Source organism: Miniopterus schreibersii (assembly GCF_964146895.1).
Source record: "Miniopterus schreibersii genome assembly, chromosome: 14".
Lineage (NCBI taxonomy): Eukaryota > Metazoa > Chordata > Mammalia > Chiroptera > Miniopteridae > Miniopterus > Miniopterus schreibersii.
The window spans coordinates 7,351,929-7,375,001 of record NC_138114.1 but is presented as its reverse complement, the minus strand read 5'-3'; the positions used below and the strand labels follow the sequence as shown (position 1 = coordinate 7,375,001).

General features: G+C 46.8%; 1 protein-coding gene across 10 annotated transcripts in view; it reads right to left on the bottom strand.

The window, feature by feature from the left end:
* Nucleotides 1–940: 940 nt before the first annotated feature.
* Nucleotides 941–23,073, bottom strand: part of MARCHF8 (membrane associated ring-CH-type finger 8) — a 121,752-nt gene continuing 99,619 nt past the window's right edge. For 7 of the 10 annotated variants that reach the window (XM_081157387.1, XM_081157389.1, XM_081157390.1 and 4 more), the window contains 5 exons: nt 9,824–9,906; nt 8,740–9,585; nt 7,137–7,317; nt 5,091–5,238; nt 941–4,676 (listed from right to left, as the gene is read on the bottom strand). In XM_081157387.1, coding sequence (XP_081013513.1) covers nt 4,375–4,676; nt 5,091–5,238; nt 7,137–7,317; nt 8,740–9,585; nt 9,824–9,906 — 1,560 coding nt within the window. In that variant the 3' untranslated portion in view covers nt 941–4,374. The remainder of the gene's footprint in view (nt 4,677–5,090; nt 5,239–7,136; nt 7,318–8,739; nt 9,586–9,823; nt 9,907–23,073) is intronic. The other 3 variants (XM_081157396.1, XM_081157388.1, XM_081157395.1) reach the window with 2 other exon arrangements.

Genomic DNA, 23,073 nt, shown 5'->3' with positions numbered 1-23,073 from the left:
CTGAGAGTGCCCCTGGAGGTGGCCATGGGGCAGCCCTGCACTCATCACTGTGCGGCAGGCAGGAAGGCCTGGAGGTCTGAGCTGCCCGCAATAAGACCTCATCTGCTGTTTCTTCAGCAAACTCACTGAATTCATCCTACCCCCAAAGCACAGGGCTCCTCTCAGGCACCCCCACCCGGCATTCTTTCCAAAGCCCATGGCTCTCAGCTCCACCTCCTCCCCCCTCCAACCACAGCTGAGCTCAGGCTCAGGGCACTTCCTGGCTCCCCTTCCTCCACCAAGCACACACCTCGGCGGGCTCAGCGGTTCTGCAGTGGCCCACGCTCCTCTGGACGACCCAAGGCTGGGGACCTCTTCTCCACAGAAGGCAAGGAAGACACTTGGCCAAGCAGGCTCCCGAGTTCCCTGGAAGCCTGCCACGGTGCCCTTAACTTGTGGGTGGATCCCGGCTCACCTAGGGTACAGCACGTCCAGGGAGGCCTTGGCGTCCCTCCTTCCACATCAGCTGTGTGAGCAAAGGTCTGCAGCCCCCAGACTGGAGCATCAGTGGCGCTGCCATCAGTCAGGGACCCCACTGGTCCCCCAACCCCTGGTTCTCTTACTCATCTGGACCGAGGCTTAATGAATGTTTCAACAATAAGGCTGGTTAAGCACCTGACTGCTCCAAGGACCGTGCTCCTACACACCCTGATCCAGAGTCTGCCTCTCTCAGGGCAGTGAGTTCAGATGCAGCCTGGTTGTTTCAAACAAGCACACCTGTGTGAACGGCTTGTTTTCAACCCCCCAGAATCCAGCCCCTCCCCACGAAGCCTGAGCACCTAGAGGTGTCCCCTCTTGAAGGGACAGGTGAGGAAGACATACACCTCCAAAGGGTGTGTGACTTCCTCCCCTGATGTGCAATGTTCCCAGTCCCTTGCAGGAAACACCTTCACGGCAAAACTTCTTTTAAAGAAATGCTTTATTGCTGCATTTAGACACCCCGTGTATAGCACAAATGAGCCCCATACAGAGAATTATTCAAGTGGGATACTGAGAAACAGTGAACGTACACAAAAGGATACAAAACTAGACATTTAGAGAACTAGAAACTTCCTAAGTGCCTTTTAGAAACTACATCACACATGCCAGTGTAAATTTGGTTTTTATTATCAACTTTCTAGAAACACTGCATCTAAACAGGTGGTGAGCTTTTTAGGTCTTTCCTGGGCTAGAGTTGGAAACTGTCTATTTCAAATCAGATCCAAAAGGGTAATTTTTCAAACATGAATTTGCATCAGGCCAACTCCACAGCATCACGGGGGTTTGCCCTGCTGTTCCCAGGCCTCCTCCAGCCGGGCAGCTGACCACCGGGCCACAGAAGCAGCTCCAAACCCAGCCAGGAATTACCTGAGGCTCTCCAAGTGGCCCAACTGCCTGGGGCCTGCACCTCTGTAGCCAGGTAGGGCACACCTGAGGGTTGAAAACTAGACCCATAAGATTGAAGAAAGTGAATTGAAGTAAAAAAAAAAAGGGGTGGTGGGGGGACACACATGTTAGAGGCCTAGAGTAGGAAGAGACCTTTAAGAAGTTTTCAGGAAATTCTTAAACTCAGGCACAAAAACCAAATTACTGCTGGCAGCCGAAGAAGTCAGAAACCCTTGAGTCATACTGCAACTTGGGGGAATAAAGGCCAAATCAGAGAGGGCTGGCTGGTGACACCCAAGGGCCGCTTCCATTTCCTGCTGGCCTGGTCTGCAAGTCCCAGCCCTCCTGGCCCCAAGACCTGCAAGCTCATCCCATTTCTACATGGTTCAGCCAAATGCCATCCTCCCACTAAAGCCAGGTGCAAAATGAGGGGAAACTGGGGATTAACCCTTCAAAGTATTTAGAGGGCAAGTGAGAGACTAAAGGGAACACCTGGCAGACCCACTGTCCCCACTGGATGGCAGCACAGCACAACCTGTGAAGGGCTTCATGCCGCACTGTAGTCCCCGGGGAAAAGATAGAGCTGGGATTGAGAACAAGTCAAAGGTACTTCAACGAGAACCTGCAGGAAAAGAGAAAGGGCGAGGGAGCATCTGTGTGTCTTTCTGGGAGAGGAAAGAAGGACATGGGACAGAACCCCACAGGCAGAGGGTTTTTGGGAACTTGGGAGATGAGATGGTGGCAGGCCTTCCTGAAAAGAAGTGAGGGCTTCACATAAAAATCTGCTTGGGCATGAGAGCAACAGCACAGTTGTGGTCGCAAGGCACCTCTCCTGTTCTGTAACAACAGGGGGTGCGGGCCACAGTGGTGAGTTACCCAAGCACATTTACCCCTGTGGGAAGTCTCAGTGATTTTCAAGTTCAACATAAGAGGTTCTGTCAGGGGAGAGGGAAGGACCCCGTCTTCTCCTGACCACACAGCCACTGTCAGAGGGGAGCAAGGGCCTTGCCTAGGCCACTCCTAAGGGCAGAGTCGGGGATGACCAGGATTCAGCAACCCTGAGTGAATGGTCTGCCTGGAGTCCCCAGGCTGAGGAGGGTGTGGGTAATTGCACTTTGGGGCACAGTGAACAGGGCTCGGGCTGGACGTGGCCTGGGAGATATTGAGAAGGAGAGCTGATCAATGCTCAGGGGTTGGCTGTGGCTGGGGCAGCCCAGGCAGGGGAAGGCCAGGGCAGAGCAGCTCCTTAGATCAGAACCTGCAGTCCTGAAGTCGGATTCTGGGGGGAGGAAGTGGCAGAACAGAGTCTGCTACCACAGGCTCTCCATCAGCGCTCAGACACCCTGCAGCCTCCCCCTGGCTTTCCAAACAAGCCACGGGGCCAGAGGAATTGTCTGTGACCCTTGCAACACCACAGGTGAGGAGTCTAAGGTGCAGAGGACTAAGGGCAGGGCACCTGGGCACTGCACCCCCAAGGAGTTTGTGCCAGGCAGCACTGCCAGGGTAAGTGAGCACCCAGGCAAACCCACGTTACTCTGGGTAACCCACGGTCCTCCTCGCCTTCTCCTGCAGTTAACTCACTTCCCTGGTGCGGAGACACTAGTTTTTAAAAGTAGAATTTTAAGTAAACTCTTTAAGGGACAAAAGCCATTTAATGGTAGTGGTTTTGGTTGTTTTATGAAAAATGGTACAGATCATCCCTGGTGACAGAACAGACTGATCACAGGCCAGGGCCCCTAAAAGACCATCTCTGTTCAGTCCAGTTAAGGCGACCAATGGCTGGGGGTGTGGCTGAGGGCAGGAACATGGTGGGCCATGGCAGTCGCTACTCACTCCGGCCCTGGTCCCAGAGCCAGCCTGTCTGCCTCTTTACCTGGGCATCTAAAGTACCTCCTGGAGCAGAAGCTGGCCGGAGCAGCAGGACCTGTGGTGTGCGCACAACCCTGGGCCAGGCGGTGCCTGCCTGCTCTTCAGTGTGGAGCTAGCAACAAACTAAAGAATGGTTTTTAAATACTCAGTTTTGGTTTAATTGCTCACTTCTTTTTCTTTTGTTTAGACCTCATAGGCCCTTTCTTTTTTCAGTGTTGACAAAGAAAGAAATGTTTGGGGCGGGCCTACAAAGACTTGTCATAAAACAAACAGGCTTGAAGCTCCGGAATTACGCTCACATTGCCCTTTAGATCCATTCATTCCCTGAAATGTTAGGTGGAAGTGTCAGACCTGTTTGTCCTGCTTATGGTCACAAGTCCCTTTAATGGACACAGAATAGATGTCACGTTTCTTAGAATATATAAGGCAGAAAAGGTTTTAGATCTATTATAACATAAAAGAGATCATCACGGTCATGAAAGAAGGTTTCTAAATGAGACATTCGTTTAAATGTCAATCTTACTGGACACATAATAAAATAAAGATTCTCTTGTTGTAAAGTGCTGTTTGCTTAGTGGCTTGCCTGCCACCATGCACAGAGCACCACAGCCCACCTGCTCGGGAGGGCTGTCAGGGGCAGCGTCAGCAGAAGAAGCTAGTCTTCCAAGGCTCTCCTGTGAGGAGGGAAGTCCTTGCACCATGACCAGACACTCCCAAATGCTGCACCCCAGGCTGGGACTGCTGCCAACTGGATGAGCTACACACCAGGGCCTGGTGCCACCCTGCTCCTGCTCCTCCCTCAGGTTTGACATTTTATTTTCTCATTCTGCTCAAGACCATAGGCCAGCTCCCTACTGCGGCATCTTGGGTCTTCCACCTCCCCACCGATAGACGTGGGTAGAAGTGGAACCCAGACACATATAGCCGACGTGAGAGCTTTCCAGAGATTCACTAAACAGGGCTTAGAAAAAGAGGAACCATTAAAAAGAGTCACCTGTCCAGTCTGTGCTAATAAAGCACATTAGAAAGGTACACAATTGGCAGTAAACAATTTCCTTCAGCTGTTCACACATGTCCAGGAAAACTATTCCCTTCACATGATCAGACATGAACGATTTCTGCTCCAGTGTCTTCAGGTTCTGTGCAGCATGAATTTGTGTCAGAATGGCAGATTCCACGTCCATCTTTATTTTCCAAGTTGGGCTCTGTGAGTGCAGGTTTTTCAAAAATATTCTTTTTGCTTGTCTCTGGACAGTTCTGAACATAGATCACTCTGTTATAAGCCTTGAGTCTCTTCCACAATTGTACATACACTTTGCACTGAACATACATAAAAAGAAGTCCGCCAGTAAAGCCGATGGCCACCACCACCAATTTAGTCCAAAAGGGCCACTCTAAGATTCCTGGAAGGGAAAGACCTGGTTAGCCTCTCAGCTGACATTATTTAAGATCTGAAATAAGTAAAACACAACTCATGAACTTCCTATAACCCATGGATTCCCAACTCATCAAAGCCTGCTTCACTGAAGCGGGAGCGGGAGAGGGTGTCCACTGCCTTTTATCCTGCTCTCCCAGGAGGCAGTTCATGGAGATTCTCTCTCCCCATTTCATCTCTTCTGACTGGGCTTTAAAAACTACTCACAGCAAGAGAAACATCCCAATAGGATGGCTGACTGCCTCACAGTTGGTGGCCCCTTCCAGAAACCCAGACACCTGAGGTCTGACTTGAAAATCAACCTGGAGTAACACTCACTCCTGAGACCCATGTGCTATCCAGGCTATTTGTGCAGGGGGCCCCATTAGTTCTGGGCACATACCTGTCGCCTGCCCCTGCTTGATTTCCTCGGCTGTGCGGTCGATGAGCACATATAAGGACCAGACCACACAGGTGATGGCAATGATGTGGAAGGTCACCGAGCACATGATCTTCCTGCGCTCGCTGGCTGTCATCTGCAACTTCTCCCACTGCAAAGAGAACATGCAGACGGGTTCAGGCTCACAGAGCACAGGCTGTGATGGGGAGAGCACTGGAGATGGGTGAGACTGGCTTTCCTCCCTCGCCCCCTCCCAAACTAAATGAATTTTCCCCAATACCCGTCATTCTCTTTAAACCATTTGGCTTCAATCAGGCACCAGGTACTGGTATTCTGTCAACAGCCAACTTTCTATGCAATGACAAGAAGCTGGGATCAAGATGAGCTATGAACCAGGACCAGCAGCCCGTATCTGCTTAGTGCTGCAAGCAGATCAGATATCAGTGGCTTGATAAGGAATTCTATGGTTTCAGTGCTGATGGAAACCTCATGTTGGCCCCAGAGCCAGGTGGCACATTTTAAGTCTCTCTGGCCTGCTGGCCAGCATGGGCAAGGGAAGGAGAGGGTGATGACGCCACGACACATTAGCAGATGGGTCACTACATCGTGAGGGTGATGCGGGAGGCGCTCACTCTTTGCTCCTTTGCTACTTTGGCAGCAACAGCTTGAACTCGATGCTAAGAGCTCCTGGTACAAGCAGTCTCTGCCAGTCCCATCTCCTCTAGGAACTCATTAATTTACTCCAAATAGCCAGATTTTCTTTTTCATTTATCGGTTTCCGAATGAGAAGAACACATAAAGGTAGAGAAAAAGAACAAAGTGTAAACACTGTGTATCCTCTGCCCGCCCCGGTCACAGCCTCTGTGGAGATGGTTCTATGCAGGAGAGGTCGAGAGTAGAGCCTCACAGGTGACTGATATTGGTCAAAGTGCCATAAGACTCACCTGAGACTCCAGCAGAGTAGGGGCCAGGATACTGTAAGTGCCATAAGACTACTTTAAGTAGTTTGTGCCTGACTTCTCTAAAGTCCACGCTGCTTCCTGCTCCAGGTTGATACATGTTCATTTGGCTTCTTTCCTAAAATGCTCTCCTGCCCCCAGATTTCCTGTTATTTCCTAAGACATACTCAGTTCAAGCCTCTCACACTCCCGACATGCTCACCTCATCTCTTTGGTGTATGCTTTTCTCCAGAGACAATCTGACCTCTGCAGGTCCTTTTACTTCACCTCCAAATCCTACTGACAGGTCACCTCAAGAGCTGCTTTGACACCCCAACATTCTGTGATGCTACTGCTCCACCTCCCCAAGCTCCAGCTCACAACGAACTCTTTGTCCTGAGTGCCTGGGTATGTTCTACCGCCAGGTGCGTTAGCATTTAATTGGCATTGTCATCTGATGATATGATTCCCTTCTCAATTTACATATTATAATTTAAGATAAAAACAAGTCTGTGTTGTTCCAGACAAACCTTATGCTCTAGACATGGAGAAGACACTGAACAGACCACGCTTCCGGGACATGCGTGCAGGACAGGGCTCCTTGCAGAGGAGCAACAACAAGGGCCTGGCCAGAGCTGCGCTTCCTGTACAGTCTTTTGTTCCTTTCTTTCCCACCCACCCCACCCTCCCACCTAAAACACTTCTCACAGAACAGACAAATAAAGGTACTATGTTGTGCTATGCTTTGTGCTGGGGAAAGACATTAAGCTCTAAAAGAGAGTTCTAATCAGAGGCAGGGCATAAAGAGCTAATCCATATAAAGTTAAATGCTGACTGAACTGTCACAGAACAGGTCAAGGACCAAATGACTGACACAGACGAGCAAGCAGTCTCCATTTGAAGAAAAGAGAAAACACTCTGACTGAGAGGAGGGACTTGGAAATCAGGACCAGAAACAGTGGTCTCTGCAACGTGATTGTGCACACCAGCCCCTCTTCTTACAGCAATGAACAGAGGAAGCTAAGGCTCCCCCCAGGCCAGGTGCTAGCTCCTCCCGCCGGACACTCATCTCTGGCAGGTTAGAGCCCCTCCCAGGTGTCTGTGCACATACTTTTCTCAGCGGCTTCAGCTTGGTCTCCATGATGAACTCGTACTTGCAGAGCTCACAGCAGCGCGTGTCGGAGCTCTTGATCCACTGCTGCAGGCAGGCCTGGTGCACGAAGTGGAGGCTCCCTGTGCAGTGGCAGGGGGTGATCAGAGGGCTCTCTTCATCCCCTTCACAGTGACAGATCCTAGGGTGGCAGGGAAGCCAGGGATTACGAGCAGGGCTAATGACAGGGAAGATAACACTTCCGTGAAGGTCCATACCCCCAAAGAAAACTTTCAGAAACAAACACCACAGAATTAACTACAAGCACAAAAACACACAAACATAAATGAGGACAGTTACTACAGACTGCACATTTCTAGCTTACCGCACCGACACGGAAAGTCTGGGTGGCACTTGGCATCAGAGAGGAAGAAATGGTGTAAGAAATGACAAAGTGGTCACTTTGGGTAAGACTTAAGAACTTCTGAAAGACAAGCTTAAGGCAACATGGAACCATCTTCCAGAACTTAAGATGTTAAAATAATTAGAAAAAAAATCCTGTGTAAAACAAAACCAGCACTCCACCTTCCAAAATTACCACTGATTTAAAAAGACGGCCGGATGTGCTTTTTTTGTTCTCATCACTGACCTCACCTCCACACCCACAACTACACATTCCCATTAGGGAGTAACAGATACATCTCAGTACCTCTCCTGGACCTAAAAACAGTATAAGGTACTGCAGTCTCATCTCTTTTTGCAGAACCACTCACAGCAATGAGTGAGAATTTTAAATCATTTGTTATATGAAATGTTCAGGGTACATGCAACAGGATAGAACTACTAACCTCGAGGAACTAAACAAACTTCTGAGAAACAAAACAGTCTTTCCAGCAGCTGAAGAGCAGGCACCTAGCCTGAAAGGAGCTGGGCAGAGGCCCTGGCCAGGCTCTCAGCTGTTTGTCTCTGTGACAGGGGTTTCTGATCCAATTGTTAGAAATGATAACAGCTGGCCCTAAGGAAGGGGGACTGGAGGAAGGTTAGAATGGGGAAGGCATAAGAGTGGTGATAAAAAGTGAATTCTGAGAGATTTGGGGGCCATTATCTCCTCCCACATGAAGGATGCTGCACATGGAAGAGATAAAAAAAGGACAGGGGAATTAGGGCCTGGATAGAGGTGGCTGCATCCAAGTTAAAAAGAAGGCAGGCAGGCAGGACAGCCTCTCCACAGGCAAATCATGTTGTAGGTGGAGCAAGGGGTCAAAATGAGGTTGGGAGGGGCAGCCAATCCTGAAAATCTAGAACATCAAGCCGGAATACTTCCTTTCTTCCAATTGCTTTATGCAAAGTACTTAACTTTAGTTGAGGAGAGTCAGCTTGACCTTTAATATGTGTAGCTTCTTCCTGTTTTAACATCTGTGAAACTATCTTGGGACCCATGTCACAGAAACTGGTTTTTCAAATGATATCAGTACTCCATTCTTCTGGAGAAACTATTAATCCACGATTGTCTACATCTGCCTACTAATTCATTTTCCTGAAACTTCACATATTAAAAGCAAGACGAGGCTACACAGGCATGGGGAGCAGAGATGGGCAGAATGGTGGTTCTTGGCAAACCAACCTGCAGGCATCCCCTGATGGGGACACAGGAGAGGTGGGGGGGCATTTTTCAGAGAGGGGAGAGGAACAATCCAGATCACTGTCCTTCTCCACTGAGCAGAGGGGTGCCCGCAGGGCCTTGCTCTTCGATCTTGCGGATGTGTTGTCCTCAAAGACGTCATCATCTCCCATGTCGTCAGAGCAGAAGCCCGTGCTCCCTGCCCGCCCGCTGGAGGACTTGGCGCTGTGCACGTGAGCAGCACAGCTCTCCAGCTCGTGGAACCTGTGCAGGCTGCTGGCACTTGAGCCACACGAGAGGGAGAACAGGTACCTGAGCAGTCGCCGGCTTCTGGAAATGGCCTCACCATCCGCTTTCTCTTCCAAAAGAGGGACATGCATACCTCTCTTGCCACCTTCCACCTCTGAGGCAGCTGAATGATTGGCAAGTAGGGATGAAACACAAGAGTGTTTGGAATGACCAAGAGGTTTGCAATTCAGTGTTCTCTTTTGTTTATGATGGAACCTGTTAATTCTAAGATGCGGATCTTGAGAGAGCATCAATTTCCCTTCAGAGCAAGTTCTTCCCACATAGTCAAAATTTCCCAAAATGTCCTGGGCCTTCTCGCCCACATCGTTTAGGGACTTTGAGAACTTTAGTGTTCTTCTGGCCTTGGTGTTCTTAGCAGGCTCCAAGGCCTGGGCCCATTCTGAGCTGCCAGGATCTCTCTTTGGTGCCTGCAGTGTGTCCTTACAGACCACTGTCACAGTGAGCCCTTGTGCCAGGGAGCTCGGGCCCTGAGAAGCTTTCAGGACAACAGCAGACTGCATGGGACTGTGGTGACAACACTCAGAAAACACTGCACTGGAACTGCATGCAGAGAACAGTGGGATAAAACACAGAAGTAAAAACAATTTTTAAAGAGAACAGACATACAAGTGAAGAAATGAGACTCATGTTGGTAACTTGGTGAGCACAAGCACATAGAACTGGGCTGACTTTAGAGCAAAGGCATGTTGACCAAGCAAATGAAACACTGAGAACCTGCAGGCACTAGTGCTCTTCCGGGGTGAACATGAACCACTGTAGCATCTGAAGCGAGTGTTACCTGCAGATGTCCTGACTGGAAGGTGTGACAGAAGAGCGAGAGAAGGCAGACACTGGAGCCGACACCAGCGGAGGAGCCCCGGCCTGCAACGACACACCTCCTGTCAGTTTCTAGGAGTCAAGAGGACTGTGAACACCACCTCCTTCTGAGGGAATGGGGGGAGATCTAGGATGCCTGCTAGTTCCTACTGCTCAATGAGTAACTTGTACTAGATCCCTATAAGCTGAGACAGAACAAACCAAACAGCACTCTTTTCTTGTATGGAGGTAAAAGTGTAGCCAAGAAGTATCTGAGACTCTGGAACAGCACCATCGACCTGAAGATTCACTGGTCATTTATTTCCTAAGCACCTGAATTTAATTAGTTGGTGCACAGGTCAAGAATCCAAGTACTACAAGGTGCATGGCAAAAGCGAAGAGCTGAGTGATGCACCGTGACCACCGGCACTTGCTTCCTGCCAGTAAGTTCCAGGGAACCCTAACCAGGGCTGGCAGGGTACGAGCACGCTCTCCTGCTCACCACCTCATGGTTGGGCCACAAAACCAGGCTGCCCTGCCAGAGCTCTTTATACAGAAAGGAGACTACAGGGCCACCAATCCATGGCTCAGCCTGTGGCCCAGAGTGGGGTGAACACAGAATGCTCCCAGGAGTTCTAATCAAAACAAATAATAGAGAAAACTTAAATTTGGAAGTACATGTAGCAGGAAGTCATGAGATAGAGCCAGGGCTCTGAAAGGTCATGAGTAAGCCCAAATTAGGGAAAAGATCTAGGAGGGTGAGGAACCACCAGAGTGGTAAGAGATGTGGAAGGAGAGAGCGCAACAGGGAGTGTAGCTGAGCATAGGACACAAAACCCTCCCGCTACCCAAATTCCACACAAATGAAGTAAGTGATGCATGGCTTACCCTGCAGCCTCCCGCTCCAGCCTCTGTGGGCCCTGGCTAGTTCCCAGGCCCTCACAGCACCATGCCTGCACGTAAATGCACTCTCTCTCCCTAGGACAGCCTGAGTGAGAATCTGCTCCAGGCAGCCTACACAACCACAGGAAACTAGTACAGTTGTCCCTTGGTATCTGGGGAATTAATTCCAGGACTCCCCGTGGACATCAAAGCCCACAGAGGCTCAAGTCCCTTACACAAACTGGTGCAGTGCTTGCATATAACCTATATTTGTAGAGAGGCTGCAGCACAGTATGCCACGCATCACTCACTTCATTTGTGTAGTGCTCGGCGTGTTGCTAATTCAAATTTTGCTTTTTAGAACTTTCTGGGATTTTCCCTCGAGTATTTTCAATCCTCAGTTGATTAAATGCACAGATATGAAAGCTATGGATGTGAAGCCCGTGGAGGCGGGAGGCGAGCTGTACTATGAGTTTGTTATTGAGAGCAAGCCCACAGCACTTCTCTGACCTTCCCGAGGACCACTCCAGTGGCCCTCAGCCCTGCTCCTTGGGGAGTCCCACTCTGGTCCACAGTTCCAGCTGAGGTCTGGCCCCCACTTTTGCTAAATACCACCCCCAAGGGTGCACTTTCACCCTGGAACTCCAGCCACAGGACCTCTGACATCGGTGAGCCACCAAGACAGGCAGCACCATTGTCCAGAACCTCTCCCCTCCCCCATCCTGCAAGCATATCAGCCTGGAGAGAACCAGGGCCGGCACGCAGGTATTCACTGGACCACTGTTTCTGCTCTTCAGCACGGGGAGTAACATTTTTAAAAAATGTTTTTATTGATTTTTAGAGAGAGAAGAAGGGAGAGGGAGAGAGACACAGAAACATCAATTAGAAACATCACTGATGGGCTGCCTCCTGCACACCCCCTACTGGGGTCCAAGCCAGAAACGTGGTCATGTGCCCTGACTAGAATTGAACCGTGACCTCCTGGTTCCTAGGTTGACGCTCAACCACTGAATCACAATGGCCCAGCAGGGCCTAACATTTTAAATCCAACTAGGCCTGAAGGCACCTTCTCCAGGAAGTTACGACATGCTGCATATATGCTAAACCATGTGGTACTCCTCAATTAGCACATCTTCTGAGCCACCAGAGAATCTGCATCTATTTTCTAAAAGAATGTGCATTATGAACGCTGGGTATATTTTCTTTGGAAGAATTACTGGTCAAAATTTTTAAGATTCTAATGTTTTGGTTTTTTGTTTTGTTTTTAAATTATTGGTATTGTAGGGTTTTTTTGTTGTTTTTAAACATATCTTTATTGATTTCAGAGAGAGGAAAGGAGAGAGAGAGAGAAAGAAAGAAACATCAATGATGAGAGAGTCACTGATCAGCTGCCTAGCCCGCAACCCCGGCATGTGCTGACTGGGAATCGAACCCCGATCTCCTGGATCCTAGGTCGATGCTCAACTGCTGAGCCACGCCCGACCAGGCTGTTGTGTTTTTTTTAAATATATCTTTATTGATTTCAGAGAGAGGAAGGGGGAGAGAGAGAGAGAAACATCAATGATGAGAGTGTCATTGACTGGCTGCCTCCTGCACGCCCCTGAATGGCGACTGAGCCCGCAACCCAGGCATGTGCCCTGACTTGGGAATCAAATCTCAATCTCCTGGATCCTAGGTCGATGCTCAACTGCTGAGCCACACCTGGTCGGGCAAGATTCTAATGTTTAATTTATTTGGAGACATGAAAATGACCCCCCCAAATAACCTGTCATGACATTGTCACAATTCTTTCTGAACAAAAATGAGGAAGGGGGTGTTTCAGGACCTCGTGGACATTACACTGTTACAATCCCATTGCTGAAGCCACCCTCTACCTGGCAAGCCATCCCCAGCCTCATTGGTGGGGGCTGCTCTGCCCCAGCCTGGCCAGAGAGCAGGCACAGGCTCTGCTGTCCCACCTCTGAAGATGAGCACAGGGCCTTTATTGTCACTCACCAGGGGGAAGGGGCTGAGGGCAGCTGCACTAAGGCCCCCAGCTCCTGACAGCCTGTTGTCTGACATTCAGTCCTAACCCCATTCTATGGCAGAAAGCCTTCCTGAACTTCTTGCTCCCTTCTTTTACTTCTAAGGGTGACCAGCTCTGTTCAGCGTCTGTAGGCAGGGCTAGAAATGCATCCCGAAGGCCATGAGCTGGTCACGCTGTGCTGTAGAGAAGTGAGAGTTGTCACCATGCCTCCCTAAGTAGACTTTAGAGGAAGGGAGGACAGGAATGTGCAGCTACATTCACATCCTATCTCCTCACTGTATGAGATCAGCTCTCCTTCCTCAATGTTGCTGGGTCAAGTTTAGTAGCTCAGACTGAGGTCCAGAAGAATGTGCCCTGCCATACAAGGGAGGGAAGGGTGCACTGTTCCCCCAGAAGACAGGGAATTACCTGGTCATCGTGTTCCCTGTGGGATGACATGATCTCTTGAAACCAAGTATACTTTCCTGTATTCTGAAGGTAAGGGAAGGGAACCCCTGTGGGAGGAAAGTAGGATCTTATTGGGAGAGCGAGGCTCTGCCAGGGTCAGTGTACTGGGAGGAGGCAGGGCTCAGATGGGAAGCTGAGATCAAAAGAAACTGGCCTGTCTCTCCTGTTCTGACCTTCAAGTATTCCATGTGAAAACGGGAGGTCTGGGGTAACTGTTACATGACACGCTAGGGGACTGCTCAGAGGGAGGAGGGAGAGCACAGAGCAGAACAGTCTGCATCGAGGAAGCAGCCTGACTGTCCAAACTGTGGCAGGACTGGTGACCACTTCTCCGCGGATTCCCCACCAGTGTCTCGTGGTGAACCCACACATAGTCGTGTCTGTACCTGCAGCAGAGCATCATGCCTAGGAGGCAGAGGCTGTAGTCCTAACCCTGCTCTCCGTCTGTCAGGAAACAGGAAGTGTCTCGGCGTCCTCTATCCTCGGTCCTGCCCTCATTCATCCTCTCCAATCCCACAAAAAACATCACGAGACAGTCGGCATAATGTCCAAACCTCGACAAACCCCCCAATAACAGAAAAAAGTCTCCTTTCACATTAGATCATGAGGTTTCAGGAAAATTCTTAAAATCTACTTACTGTAGTTTTACATAAATACAAACCAACAAAGGCCTTATCCTGACTGACTCCTCCAGTAAGAGTGGGAACGAGCAAGATTTGTGGGGCCGTCAGCTCCCAGGAGAGGCTCCTTCTGCCATCAGCTCAAGAGCAGCACAGGATGCATTCAGGATCAGTCCATGTGGATGCGCACAGAGTGCAGCTAAGCAACTGGCATCATCTGAGTAAAATCTATCAATCTGCCAATGAGGACTTAAAACACTGGCCTGCAACAATGGCAAAAAAGTGAAGCTTACAGCTTCAAATATTGTTCCAGGGTCAAACTGTCAAGAACAAGTCAAGCAAGGGCTAGCAGCCTCTACTCAGAGACTCAGAGCAGGGAGACAGCCTTCCTGGGAACAGGAGGCGGAGCAGCATAGGGGAGGCTGTGAACAGCGCTGGCCTCAAGAGAAAAGGTGTCTCCGTGCCATACCCACTCCCAAGAGCACCCTCTCCCTCCACAAGGATCAAACACAGGACTGTTACTGCTAAAAGGTGTAAAGGTTCCTAGTAAGAAAATGCAAACGTGTGGAGAAAACTTAGGCTCTCTGCTCCTGAAGTTCTTGGCTGGTTCTCAAACAAGAGACCTGTCATGACAAGGAATGTAAAGCAATCTCAGTACAAACACTTTTTATAAAAATCCCCCTTTGTAAGATGTTGTCATCAATTTTGCCAAAACAAACCCCTGGATTCTGTCTAGGCCTAAATCCCAGCGGATCTGATTTCCTAAGAATGACAAAGACTGCTGGACCTTTGTTCTGCTGTGCTCAAGCCACTCAGGGGTTGCCTTCCCTCCCATCAGGCTCACATATATACTGTTAGGCTCACACAATTCTGTTAGAATTTCATCCTCACGCATACGGCAGCAAAGGGCTGGAATAACCTCAAAGCCATAGGCTTGGGGACAATGTGTCAATAAAGGCACATTGACAGAAAGGAATGCCAGGTAGTCATTAAGAGGTGCAAGCTCCTGGTGCCCAGTGATGGTAAATGGGGGGAACAGCAGAGGGGAGAGCCACACAGTGCACACTGGCACGTGCACACTCTCTAGCAAGGCTCCTAACAGTGGTTCCTCTGAAACATGGAAGAGTAGTAGGCACCCTGGGTGGGAGGACACTGACTTTTCATGGAGACCCTTTCCAACCATTACACCACTTTTACCATAACAGGTATTTCCTAAACACAAATTCATTTTTAAAATAACATGAATTTGAAAGTTTAAGAAGTAAAATAAAACTACAAAAGCACAACCAACTGTAATGATTTTCCAATTCTGGAAAAACCAGTAAAGAAACTGATTTAGTAGGTCATGAAATACATTTTTTAAAAAACGAAATAAAATGTCTGAGTACATCTGACATCATAAGGATTAAATCTTTGGAGGGAATATTTTCTTTCAGTTGTATGTGTGAGTGAACTGAGTTTCAATGTAAAAACTACTTATGAAGGATCATGGTCAAAATAATTTGAAAGTCATTACATATCTACAAAGAAAATACAACATATCAAAATAAGCACAAAAATATGGCTAAAGAGAGAGCTTGTTACACTGCTAGCACAGAGATATCAGAAGTGATGGGCTCTGACAGTTCCTAAGACAGGTCTTTCCTCTACAGTCTACATGGGTAGCATTTGCCACCTGTGTTAGATTTCTATCTCTGTGTGAGAAACCATCATAAACTCAGTGGAGTAATACTACACAAATGTATCGTCTGACACAGTGTGATGGGGTCCTCTGCTCTGGGTCTCCCCTTTTGAAGGTTCTGGGGAAGAATACACTTCCACGTTCATTCAGGTTGTTGGCAGAATGCAATTGCTTGCAGCTTTACAACTGAGGACCACGTCTCCTTGCAGGCTGTCAGCAGGGGCTGCCTTCATTCCCATCAACCCTTCCCCACCTTCACGCCCACTCTTGCCTGTGATCTCTGATGGCCTCCAGCCACCAGCCAGAGAAGGCACTCTGCTTTTAAGAGCTCATGTGATTCCCATTCAATCAACATGACATGATCATAGTAGTGACACCTCATCATAGGTACAGGTTCTGGGCATTAGGGTAGGATATCTTTGGGAGATCATTTTGGAATTTTTGTTTACCAGACCATCTTACATTTCCTTCCTACTCAGCCGGTTACTACCTGCTCCTGTGCTCCCACACCGAGATAATAACCTGCCCTCATTGCCAGCTCAGGAGGCCTGACTTCATATAATAAAGTCAAATAAAGTCTCACTTGTTTAGACACTGCAAGGTATGGACTGAGATTGCATTTCGTGAAACTTTCTGCTTAGCACAAATGTCACTCTATGAAAACAAAGGTTTTGTTATGAGAGACTCTGATTTCTATAAACACCCATATGTATTCAACTTCAAAAATGAGCTATAATTAAAGGAGGAGAGGCCAGTTCTGTGGCTGCTCTGATGAAGGGCTGTGCCAAGAACAAGTTTACACAATGGGAATTAATTAAAATTAGCTATGTAAGAAGTACACATAGAATATATACAATATGGGATTCATGGAGGAGTGTGCAATAAAAACTACTGTATTCTAAAATGATTTCCATTATAAATGACTCTCAGCAAGTAGGGCTAACACTGAATTCTTTTCTTTGGTGGCCTTTTGGAGAGTTAGAATTACATGAACAGTAGTACATCCTCAGGAAAAGCAGGGCATATATCACAGCATCGCTGCAGGCAAGGCAACAGCAGAAGGGACTTTCTCATGACTCATCTTCCAAAGCAGGTCTTTAAGCTGCTGTTGAGGATCTTGCAAATATAACTTGTTTTCAATAAATTACACTGAAGACAATGATTTCTGAAAACACATGGCTTCACATTCCCCAAAACTGTAAATGTAACCACATAAAGATCCAAAATCACCAGAAATAACAGTGAAAGGGCTGTGTTTCTGGGCTATTTAAGAGTCAAAAGGACCCTTTACTCTTACTAACTTCCTGCAAATATAACGAAAAGACATTTTTATTTCCAAGATTCTCCTTTGAGAAAATTCTGGGGCAGTGGCAAAATCACTGTTTTTTAAGTTTAAAGTCATTCTGTGTTCTGGCACCACTCCACCAAGCACACCACCTCCCAAGAGCTTACCCTCTTGGAATAGGAGTTTAATCACTTAAAAATTGGGTCAATAATCCACAGGGCTGCTAAAAGGATCAAATAAAATCAGAGGAGATGCAAAATGCGAGCACACCACTCCAGGAATACCTCCACCGTGAGGCGAGGCTCCCCTGTAGACGACTATGCTGATGATCTGCAGAATAAACTTGTAGGCATCTCTGCTATAAAATGTCCTTATTCCAACAGAGGTGACCACAGGCCACTCACCTGGGATGAATAGAGTTTCTGCATAGGCTGCTCATCTACTAAGTAAATCTAAAGCCGGACAACACAACTGACAGGAACATGGGAGACAAGAAAGATGACCCCAAACTTAATGTGAGGCTCCTCCTCTAAAGCCAAATGAGTCAGGTGAAAAAGAAAACCAGTAATCTTTTTAAGCAAAAACTCTGGCCCCAACAACATAAAAGAACAGAGACCTGCTTGAAACCCCTTCCCTGCCCCAACGCCCCAACCCGGCACTCAGCACCACAAATCCTCTGGCTCCTCCTAGAGATGCTCCCACACCCCATCCAGCATGACTGGCCCTTCCTCAGGTCTCCCTTCAGAGGGCTTTTTACCCCTATCAATCACTCTCCTTGTACCCTATTCATTTCTTTCACAGCACTTCTCAGGGTTTAGAAAGAGATATTTCTAGAACAATAGTTAACTCAGAAGCTGCTGCTGCTCGGCCTAGCAGAGTACCTGGCACAAGGCATGTGTTCAACGAGCTCTTGGTGAATGAGTAAAACAAGTCCGCTCTGGAGTGATTGTCTATCAAAACGTCTAAAATGGAGGTGCCCAAACTTGTTGATCTCAAGACCTCTTTACACTCTAAAAAAGTATTGAGGCCCCAAAAAGCTTGTGTTTATATAGAATATATTGATCATTCTTTACTATGTTAGAAATTTTAAAACACAAGGCCACCAGCACACGTTCCATTAGTGTCAGACAGAAGATGCCACATCACATGCCACTTAGTCCCTGGAAACTCCATGCACACTCATGAGGGAATGGAGTGAAAAGGGGAAATAATATCTTAGTGTTATTATAAAACTGGTTTTAACCTTGCCCCCACCTCAAGAGTCAGAACAATATTTTGAAAATTGTTGGTCTAAAGTTTTAGCCAAAAACCAAACTGTAACCATCAAAAGGAAAAAAAATATAAAAATATAGTAAAACTTTGCAAAAGGTGAGCCAAATAGCAAACCATTGCCCACAGCACTCTTTAAGGACCCAAAGTGGGGCTACATGCGTTGGAGTCATAAGACGCACACTACCCGATGCGCCGCCACTCCTCCCATTCATTCCCTTGTTTCTGTTGCATGAAAACAAGTATCTTGTCTTTGGGATATTGTTTTCTTCAGAATGAATTAAAAAAGGCACATTTTGCCTTACACTTAACCCATAAGTCTGAGTAACTGTATCTGTCACTAGTCAACTCTGTACTCAGAAACAGAGATGCAGACCCCGGTCATGACAGATACACCGTGGGGTGTGGCCAGCAAGCCTCCCTCCTAAGGCCGTGTGACAAGTGACAGTCTGCTTTATCTCATACCTACAGAATGGCAACAGTAACTAGAAAACAGTCATGAGATCTAGGAGAATCATGCTCAAATTCACTGAGATTTGCTTGCCCAATAACAAAACAGCAAAAATTTTACTGCTCATTAAACTTGCCTACTCTGACTTCTACCCAGGAATATTGATGAACCAGAGGCACCTAATGCTCATGGTGTCTGAATCAAACTATTCAAAGTTCTAAGCTATTCGACCAGATACCAGCCCTCAGCAACTGCCAGAGCCTAGTAAGTCTGCTGCTGCAGGGAGGAGGGCACCCATGCTCCAAGCTTCATGATGGATGTCTAGCTTACCACTCCTTTTTCCTTGGTTAAGTGCTCCCAATCACGAACTTGCTCAAGAAGCTGTGTCACCTTGACCAAGTCCAACTCCCAGTGCAGAGTGAGTAGGTTCCCTCAGAGTGAATTAACTCCATGTCTGTGTGCTGCCCATTCCTGCACGCAAGCTTCCCTGAGATATCAGCAGAGGCTCTAGAAAGCCCAGCCCCTACGATGAGCCTGGCCTAGGCGATTCCTGGTACCTAAAACAACTCCAGCAGGACACTGAGTTCAAGCCTCCTCAGGGAATTCCAAACTGCCTCTAAAGGATTTTAGGCCAAAGTACAGTGGTCCTCACAAAAATGTCCCCAGCCAACACAGTCCTCATTACCCCTGTGACTAACAGGGCTGCGAACATCTGCCTTTCAACTCTACCTAAAGTACTCGATTTCCCAAGCCAGTGACAAAGCAGTTTTCTACCACCGTTTAATGCCATCCTGGCTGACTCCTTTTATGTCCTGCTCTTAAGTATCTTCGCCTCAGCCACACCTTTCCTGAGCAGCCCTGGTTCCTTGTTGTTTTCTACCTTAGCCCCTTGTCTTTTACCTTTGTAGTAATGCTCTCCACCTGCAGTATTTTACAGAGGTCTGCTTACTACTCTCTTTGTATGGTCCAGCTTTCAAAGCATAATGTCTGGTACAAGAGTTAAGTGCTGGACAAAACCTGAACTCATGCAACCCTCATAAACACTGCACTGGGCCTCCCTGCGTACGTTACAGATGAGGGAACCTCATGCCAAGCAATGAGACAGCCTGCAGGTGGGGGCAGTGGTGATATAATACCCCTGGGCAGGGAGTCATGTCACCTCATGCTGACGTGGCGGGCCCTCCACGAGCAGCCTCCACAGTCACCCGAATCCACCCTGCAGCCATACTCAGCACCTCCTTGCATTCTCCTTACTGGCCCACGCTCCAAGTCACCCTGGGAGTGATGACCATTTGAGAGACAAAAAGTATGCATTACACCCTACAACAGAGACCCCACCTCACGCCCACCCTTCAATACTACACAGATTCCCAAATCCCTTTGTCTGGCAGAGCACTAGTTAACAAAGGGTGGAATCAGAACCAGTGGTACATGAAAATAAGCATCTTTAAGTGCATGAAAATAAGGAAGAGTGTAGGTGGCACATGGGGTTGCCAAGCATGGAGAAAATGCAGAGCTAGCAAATCGTGATACCTGCACACACGGCTTCCTGTGGAGACTGAGTAGGTTGCTGCTAAGTGCACATGTGGGTCTGCCCCACTCAGAGACAGTGTGGAACTAGCAAAGTATGGTGGAGCATTCCCATCCAGAGAAAATATGGAGCTAAGTAGGTCATTGGGACACATGCACTTAGAGCAGCCCCATCCAGACCCAATTCTAGAAACAGACAATTAAAGCTACAGGGTGCACTGTGAGTGTACTGTGCAGCTCTGCACACACTGGGAAGCCTCACTAGAATGAGAAGAGCAAGGAAGCATGCACATACCAGGCTTCCCCACCTGGAACCCACTCCTTCTGGCCAGGTGAAACACCAAGTACATTTCATGCATCTACCCCAACTACAACTGGCCTGCCAAAACCATCCAGCATACAGTATACACAGAGGCCACTATTTCATGATTGGGAGAGATAGTTATTTCATCTAACTCATAGGAACAAACACAGAAAGTCAAACAAAATAGGGAGACAGAAGAATATGCCCCAAATTAAGGAATAAGAAAGAACCCAGGAGAAAAACTCTAATGAAAGGGAGATAATAACTTCCCTGATAAAGGTTTAAAAGAAATGGCCATAGGATGCTCAACACACTTGAGAATAGAAGAACTCAAAGAGCACTTCAACAAAAGATTAGAAAATGTAATACAGACCAATCAGAGACAAAGAGTGCAATTACTGAAATGAAGACTATATAAAAAGGAATCAAGAGCAGATTAGTTAATACAGAAAAACAGATTAGTGAGCTGGAAGACAGAATAGTGGAAATCACCCAACCAGAATAGCAAAATGAAAAAAGAATTTAAAAAAATGACGACAGAAGGGATCTCTGGGATAACATCAACTGTTCTAACATGCAAAACGACAATAGACAGGCTCAGTTAAGGTAAAGATTGACCTTTTGTTAAAGAAGATACTACCCTACATGACAGGACTACTTTCCATGACTCGCTTTTAGTTAGCAAGTTTTAATATCCGATCATGTTGTGTAGTTACTTTAAGTCTCTGAGTTTGTAAGGCTACCATGCAGACCTTCCTTGAGCTTGTCAGGTTTACTATCAGGCCCCCTTTCTGTCCACACTGCCTTTATGTCTATTAATAAGAACTGAAACCATAAAAGCCCTAGAAGAAAACATAGACAGTAAACTATTTGGCATTAGTCTGAATAATACCTTTATGGATATGTCCCTTAAAGCAAGGGAAACAAAAGCAAAAATAAACAAATTGGACTTCATCAAAATAAAAATGTTCTGGAAACCAATAAAATGAAAAGACAACCTACTGAATGGGAGGATATATTTGCAAATAATACATCAGATAAGGGGTTGGTATCCAAAATATATAGGGAACTCCTAGAACTCAATTACAAAAAAATAAACCACCCAATCAAAAAATGGGCAAATCATCTTAGATTTGATTTGGCACATCAAGGTAAGGAGTTTGAATCTTGCTTTAAATGCAACAAAAGTGACTTATAAAAGAAGCATTGTGGTTCTATTCACCTGGTTGCTCTGTGGAGGACAACTTGGGAGGTGGCAAGAAGGTAGGAAGATTCTTGGGCAGCTACTGCAGTAGTTGAGGAGGCCTGGGCCCAGGAAGCAGTAACACCAATGAAGAGGAACAAGGAGCTGGATTTAAAGCTTAGCAGAACACCACACAGACATGTGCTCAAAAGGACTGTACTGAGCACCTCCAGGGCTAGACTCTATCCTTGACTCTGAAGATAAGGGGTAAACAAGACACAACTCCATGCTCATGGAGCTTACATGTGGGGGGAAGTGGCAACAAAAAAAAGTCAATAAAAACTTGGGCAGTGATAAGTGGTCTGTCAAAAATAAAATGGGAAAAGTTAGGATGGACGACTAGGAAGAGGTGACAAATTTCACAAAACCTTGCACTTGTAACAGAGGCTCAATAAACAACACGCACATTCATTACCATTAATACAAAACAAAGTAATGTGTGATTCTGTTTTGGGTGAAGACTCTGCCATCAAAATTGTTTAACTATCCCAATATTCTTCCTTTATTACTCTCTAGGAGGATCACAACAACCTGGATACCCATTTTATTTATTTATTTATTTATTTATTTATTTATTTATTTATTTATCATTGAATTTATTGAGGTGACATTGGTTAATAAAATTATAAAGATTTCAAGTGTACATTTCTATAATATATCATCTATATATGGTATTGTGTGTTCACCACAAAAGTCAGGTCTCCTTCCATCACCATTTACCCTCCCCCACCCTCCTTTCCCTCTGGTAATCAGCATACTGTTGTCTGTGTCTAGGAGTTTGTGTGGTTTTTTTGGTTAATGCCTTCACCTTTTTCACACAGCCCTACAAACCCCTCAGCCTGTTCTCTGTATCTATGAGTCTGTTTCTATTTTGTTAGTTAATTTTGTTCATTAGATTCCACATGTAAGTGAAATCATATAGTATTTGTCTTTCTCTGACTGGTTTATTTCACTTAGTAATACCCTTTAGGTCCATCCATGCTGTCATAAAAGATAAGATTTCCTTCTATTTTTAAGGCCAAGTAGTATTCTGCTGTGTAAATATACCACAGCTTTTTTATTCACTCATCTATTGATGGGCACTTGGGCTGCTTCCAAATCTTGGCTATTGTAAATAACTCTGCAATGAACATAGGGATGCATGTATTCTTTTGAATTAGTGTTTTGGGTTTCTTCAGGTATATTCCCAGAAGTGGAATTGCTGGGTCAAAAGGAAGTTCCATTTTTAATCTTTTGAGGAAACTCCATACTGTTTTCCACAGTGGCTGCATCAACCTGCATTTCCATCAACAGTGCACAAGGGTTCCCTTTTCTCCACATCCTTGCAAACACTTGTTTGTTGATTTATTGGTAACAGCCATTCTGGCAGATGTGAGGTGATATCTCATTGTAGTTTTAGTTTGCATTTCTGTGATATCAGAAAATCTGAATAGACCAATTACAACTAATGAAATTGAAGCAATAACACTAAAAAAACACACAACACCTCTCAACA